The sequence below is a fragment of the Pinus tabuliformis genome, chromosome 1_1, assembly GCF_031772625.1.
Source record: "Pinus tabuliformis cultivar Carrire ecotype Pingquan chromosome 1_1, CPIR1, whole genome shotgun sequence".
NCBI classification, from domain to species: domain Eukaryota; kingdom Viridiplantae; phylum Streptophyta; class Pinopsida; order Pinales; family Pinaceae; genus Pinus; species Pinus tabuliformis.
The window spans coordinates 369,198,736-369,205,179 of NC_142297.1; the positions used below are offsets into that span (position 1 = coordinate 369,198,736).

At 46.2% G+C, this 6,444-nt stretch overlaps 2 protein-coding genes across 2 annotated transcripts; both read left to right on the top strand.

Annotated features, from left to right (window-relative positions):
• The first annotated feature begins 484 nt into the window (after positions 1 to 484).
• LOC149213152 (uncharacterized) lies at positions 485 to 1,009 on the top strand. Its single transcript, XM_089388931.1, has one exon. The coding sequence runs from the start codon at positions 485 to 487 to the stop codon at positions 1,007 to 1,009; it is 525 nt and encodes a 174-aa protein (XP_089245057.1).
• Positions 1,010 to 2,551: 1,542 nt separating this feature from the next.
• LOC149213153 (uncharacterized) lies at positions 2,552 to 5,773 on the top strand. The gene is made up of 3 exons (XM_089388932.1): positions 2,552 to 2,973; positions 3,604 to 5,511; positions 5,620 to 5,773. The coding sequence occupies exons 1-3, from the start codon at positions 2,552 to 2,554 to the stop codon at positions 5,771 to 5,773; spliced, it is 2,484 nt and encodes an 827-aa protein (XP_089245058.1).
• Positions 5,774 to 6,444: the final 671 nt, after the last annotated feature.

The window sequence follows — 6,444 nt, forward strand, 5'->3', positions numbered from 1 at the left end:
ATTTCGCATTTTCGGAAGCCGGTCCTGGTTTTCAGTCAGATCTATTTCCGCCTAACACCTCTCCGGTGGTTACCTTACCGGATCCCCAGTCGGCATCGCTCTCAGTAGGGCACACATAGCCATCATCGGCTCTGGATACACCCCCTCTGTCCCCTGGAACCCTACACATCCTTTCTACTGTCGCGCCTCCGTCGCCCCCTTTCGACCCAAATCCGCCCGGCACTTCCTTCCTCGTTGAGACTACTGCTGATCCCCTACCCCCGGTGGTCCCTAACCCAGCTGGTTCACTACACTCGCCATCAGGATGTTTTGAGACTTTGGCGGTTAGGGTTAGATCTACCCCCTGGCCGGCACACCGGATCCTCTTGCAGACCACCCATCTGCACCTCGTTCGCGGAAAAGGAAATCAAAGTGCATAAAATCAACCTCAAAGGACATCTCGATCCGGTTTGGTGAAACCTCTGCCATTGGGGAAGCAGCTACCATGGCTCGCACTATACTGGTTGGCCATGTTCGTGGAAGGGCGTATTCGGCTGCTCGACTCACGCTATGGGTCAAGGAAATCTGGGGAGGTGTACTCCATGAACTACCAGAGGTACAAGTTTTACCTAGAGGCTGGTTTGCTCTTCACTTTGCAAAGGAGGCCTACACAGACTTGGTGCTCGGCAGATACTGGCACATTGAGATGGCACCGGTCCTGCTAAAGAGATGGAGCCCTCTCTTTGATCCCGAGAGAGAAAAAATTGGGGCTGGTCCATTATGGGTACGCCTGCCTGGTCTCCCTCTACAATACTGGTGTGAGGAGGTATTCGTTCGAATAGGAAATGCTCTGGGGACATATCTTGATCATGATAAAACCTTCGTGGAATCAAGGAACAGAACCCTTGCTCGCATACTAGTACATTTGGATACCCGCGAGGGGCTGGAGGAGAAAATCACTCTACATTGGGGAAACTACACCAGGGTTCAGATATTGGATTACGAGGGGGTTCCTTTTCGATGCCGCTGATGCCACAAGGTTGGGCACCTATTCAAGGACTGCCCCCTCAACAAGAAGGCAGATGATACCCCCATAGCACCTACTGTACCCACCAAGACTGTATTACAGGCAAATCAGCGCACTCCTGCACCTGGTCCAGTGCCCTCGGTCAATATAGCTCAACAGGCAGCGGTTGCGACTCACTGCTCGCCCTCGCCGCCAGTCACCAGATCACGGGCAGTAGCAGAAGCCGCAAAAGCTTCGGGTACATCTCTATCCTCTCCTTTCTCTTGTAATACTCTCTGCTCCTCCTTGCATGTACCATCTATATCTGTTGCACAATGCTCATTGCCATCCTCTCCTGTCATGGCTCCACCTGCCCCCTCCTTGCACTCCCTATCTTCGCCCTCCTCTTCTCCCTCTTCACCTCGGGGGACAAAGTCTCATCACTATAACCTTCGTCCTCGCATAATAACCTGGGATCCCCCTTTGCATTTTGCTGGTTTGGGTCTTGCCATTCCTGGATCAACCCCCTTGACATCTCGGGGGAGAAAATCTGACCTATCTAAGGCTATCCGACGTGCTGGAGTTGAAGTAGCCTCTAGCCATCAATCTACTCTTGATGGGGTTCTTAGAGCAGCGAACACCCCTGCCAGCATTTCCCCATGAAATGCCTCACCTTTAATTGCAGGGGCATGGCTAGTGCCTCAAAGAAACTAGCCCTGCGGAGACTTTTTGAGATTATTCCTATTGACATCATACTACTTCAAGAGACTCTTGGCCCGGCCGATCTCATCTCTGATTCCTTAACCTCTATGTGCCCAGGGTGGATATTTTCGGCCATAGACTCTACTGGATGATCGGAGGTCTTGCTATTGGGTACAATCCAAAATCCATTAGAGTTATAGCATCCTGGGGAGGCCGAGGGTATATGGGTATTGACCTTTTTTCAGCAGAGCTGGGGACCAGCCTTCGGGTTATAAACATCTATGGTCCTTGTCAGCAAAGGGAGCAGTTCTGGCAACATCTGCTTGGACTTTCTATTTTATCTAAGGAGAATATCATCATTGGAGGTGACCTCAATTTTTCTCTGGGCTATGGTGAATCTTGGGGATCCATGGCACAGGTCGACTCGATCACTGGCTATATGACTGATCTACTGGAAAGACACAATCTGATAGATGTCCCTATGAACAAACCTCTACCCACATGGCGGAATAGAAGGGTGGGCGAGGCGGCCCTTGCTCGCAAACTTGACAGATTTATCATGAAAGGATCCCTTATTCAGCAACTGCATCAATACAAACAATGGGTTGGAGCTGGTGGCATATCGGACCACTCCCCTGTATACTTGGAGATCTCGGGTCCTATACAAAAACCAAAAGCCCCCTTCAAATTTAATCACATATCGCTACAGGACCCATCTTATATTCGGATGGTCTCGACTCATTAGCAAAAGGATTTTGCTCCAATCTAGCCCAGCTAAAGCACCTGTCCATCAAATGGGCCAAAGAGAAGTATCAGAAGGAAAATTCGGCTCTACTGCACATAGAAACTGAGCTCTACACCCTAATGGATGAAAGAGGTTTGGGGTTTGTCACTGCTGAAGATAAATCTCACCTGGTGGAACTTGAAAGACAGAAGTCACAGATATTAAAAGACAGAGAGGAATCTATTCATCTTCGTAGCAGAGCTATATGGTTAAAGGCAGGGGATGACAACACATGGTTTTTTCACAATTATGCACAGGGCAGGAAAGTCACTAATACTATATGGAGCATGCCGAATCCGGAAGGAGGTGTGGCTGATACATTTAGCAAGCTCTCTCACCTGGGATCATCACACTTCAAGAATCTTTATAAAAACCCTCTAGGCTCGACTCTTGCTGACATTATAAATATTGCTGGTCATTTCCCCAGGTTTGTAAATGGGGACGAAGCAGAGGCTCTATTTGATCCTGTGACTCCTGGGGAGCTTGAGGGCACTTTGAAATGGTTCAAAAAGGATAAAAGCCCAGGTCCGGATGGTTGGACCATCGAATTCTACCTTGCTTTCTATGAGCTACTCAGCCATGATCTGCTAAGGGTAGTGGAGGAATGTCGGGTATCCGGAACAATGTATAATGCCATCAACTCGACATTTATAGCCCTCATACCCAAATCGGACTCCCCATCCTCCTTCGATGATTACAGACCCATCTCACTCTGCAATTGTCTCTATAAGATCATCTCCAAGATCATTGCTAATCGTCTCCGCCCTATCCTGTCACGTCATATTGCTCCTCAACAATTTGCTTTTCTTGAACACCGCCAAATCCATGAAGCTATTGGCTCAGCCCAGGAAGCCATCCACTCCATCTGGACCAAACACCAAAAGGCCATCACCCTAAAGATCGACCTGGCAAAGGCTTTTGACCGTGTCAGTTGGCTATATATTAAGATGCTCCTCATCCACTTGGGTTTCCCCCACAACTTCATCACATGGATCATGGCTTGTATTACCACTCCAACCTTCAGTGTGCTCATTAACGGGTCTGCATCTCATTTCTTCCATTCTGAAAGAGGACTCAGACAGGGTTTCCCCCTGTCTCCTCTTCTATTTTTGATTGTCATGGATGGCCTCAGTCGGTTGATTGCATCAGCTAAGAGGGATGGTGATCTTGGTGGTCTTAAGATATCAGATGACTGTTATCTCACCCACCTCCTGTTTGTGGATGACGTTATTATTTTTCTCGATGGCAGTATCAGGGATTCCCGCTCCTTCTCAAAGATCCTATCCCTCTTCTCATCTGCCACTGGCATGTTAGCAAACCACTCAAAATCCTCCATCATATTCACCCGCACTTCCATTCATGAGTCCCAATATGCGCACCGTCTGTTTCCTTATGGCATCACCCCTCTAGATCGGGGACTAAAATACCTGGGATACTGGATCAAGCCTGTCAATCAGAAGATTGCTGATTGGACTTGGCTCGTATCAAAATTGGAGAAGAGGCTAAAAATTTGGAGTCACAGATACTTATCAAGAGCCGGTAGGCTTGTTCTGGTAAAATCTGTCCTTGAGGCCACTCCTGTTTATTGGATGGCACTTGCCTGGATACCTAGAAACATCTTGACCAGACTTCACCAAATATGCAACAGATTCCTATGGAATGGGAATCAAGACAAGAGGATATTTGCCTGGGTGGCCTGGAATAGGATAGCTTTGCCAAAGAAATGGGGAGGCTGGGGCTTAAAAGACCTGCCTCTCTTCGCTCAGGCACTTGCTGCCAAAATGGGGTGGACATTGCTCACGGGACAAAATCTTTGGACTAGCATATCATATCATAAATACGTTTGGCCAATGAATATCATGGAATGGATTCGACTCCCAAATTGGCCCAAAACTGGCATCTCAACAGTCTGGAAGGCACTTCTTCATTCACTGCCTCTCATCAGGGACAATCTGATCTGGAGAATAAATAATGGACAGTCGGCTCGCATTGGTATTGATCCTTGGATTGGGAGCGGTGGAAGACATCGTTTAACCAGGAATCTTATACAGTATATACACTCCCAAGACATCAAGGTCATAGCCAATATTGCGGATCCTCTCAATACCACCATACTCACTCAACGATGGAAATCCGCACATCAAATCAATCTGCCCCAATGCTGGCACCATGAATGGAATGAATATATTACAGCTCTTCACGAATCACACATTAGGATAAAAGAGGGACCGGATGAACTCATTTGGCACCAATCAGACAGCGGTATATATACTCCAAAGGGGGGCTACCAAGTGTTGATATCACACAAAGTTCCTGACTTGATAACTTTCTGGTGGAAGGCTATTTGGAAACTCACAGCGCCACCCCGGGCCAAATTATTCTTCTGGTGCATACTAAAAAACAAAGTCCCCACCGGGGAAAATCTCATGCATCGTGCCATCCACGGGCCTACCTGGTGTTCGCTGTGTAAAAACGATGTTGAATCGACAACACACCTCTTTCTGAAGTGTACTGCCCTGACGGAACTATGGCAAAACATATCATCTGCGATTCAATTCACGGGCACCTGGGAGGGTGACGATTTGAACAGGGCTTGGGAAGATTGGTACCACCGGCACAAGGGATCCAAATTACAGAGCCTCCCTCTTATTATAAGCTGGCAACTATGGTTGACACAGAACCGAACCATATTTGATGGCAAAAATGTAAGCTGGCCGCACATATATGCACAGATTATATCAGCTTACAATGATGTGCCGGAACCACCCCAACCTCGAGCCCGAAGGCCTCGCGACCCACCTCACATAGATAAGAATACCCCATGGGCATTCTTTGATGGCGCAGCCCAACAGCAGGGATGCGGGGGCGGATTTATCCTCTACATGAACGAACAACACTACTATAAAGTCCGAATGGGTTTGGGGACTGGCTCAAACAATTTTGCCGAGCTCATTACACTTCGTCACCTCATGCATTTCTCATTGGGTCATAATTGCATGAACATTCATATTTTCGGCGATTCGAAGATCATCATAGACTGGTTTAATGCTACAACTGCTTGCCACACTCACACACTCAGCAATATATTGGATGAAATAAATATTATGAAGGTACATTTTAATGATATTACTTGTAATCATATTTACAGGGAACACAACAGCAGTGCCGACGAACTATCCAAGGCGGCCACGTCACTACCCCGAGGAGAGTGGATGATCCAGGAGCAGCGAGGGTCAAATGCATTTCAATATTATCATCGGCCATACATAGACCCTCATTACCACAGGGCGGACAGCCCATGAACTGAATATCTGATATAAATTTTGAAGTAATTGTACAGTTTTTTGATTACTTTTTGGACGGAAAGTATATAAAATGGCCCTGCGTGGCAATATGTATATAAAACAAAAGGACCTAAACGATCATCCTGTGTGATGAACTGGTCAACTATGCTGATATATCTGATATCTATTTTGCTGAGCCATCAGGCTGACAGACTCTAGCATATGCATCTCGATGCATCTACAATATGTAATTTTTCAAAGTATAATGAAAGATTACGATTTTTCCAGGGGAAAAAAAAATAGTGATAACCAAAATGTGCATGTTACTAATCAATTGACCATTGTGTCATGCCTCTAATATGTGCAATTGAACATAAATGTTGTTGATGGGGTTGACCTATGTAACATATCTCCCACAATTGTAGTCAAACATGCATGTCGATTCGGTTAATCTCCTAGATAATGTTAATCAAAAAATACATATTAATATCCAACCTAACATGTCACTAATAGTGACAATGGAATGTGCATGTCAATGGCTAAGCTAATTGACCTTATATGTTGTTCATTGAGATGATTAACACATAGCTCACTGAGCTTACTAAGTTGACAAATGATTGGTTTTGTCATTGAACTAACATGCCTTTAATAGACACAACTAAATGTACATGATGTTACACCAGTAAACG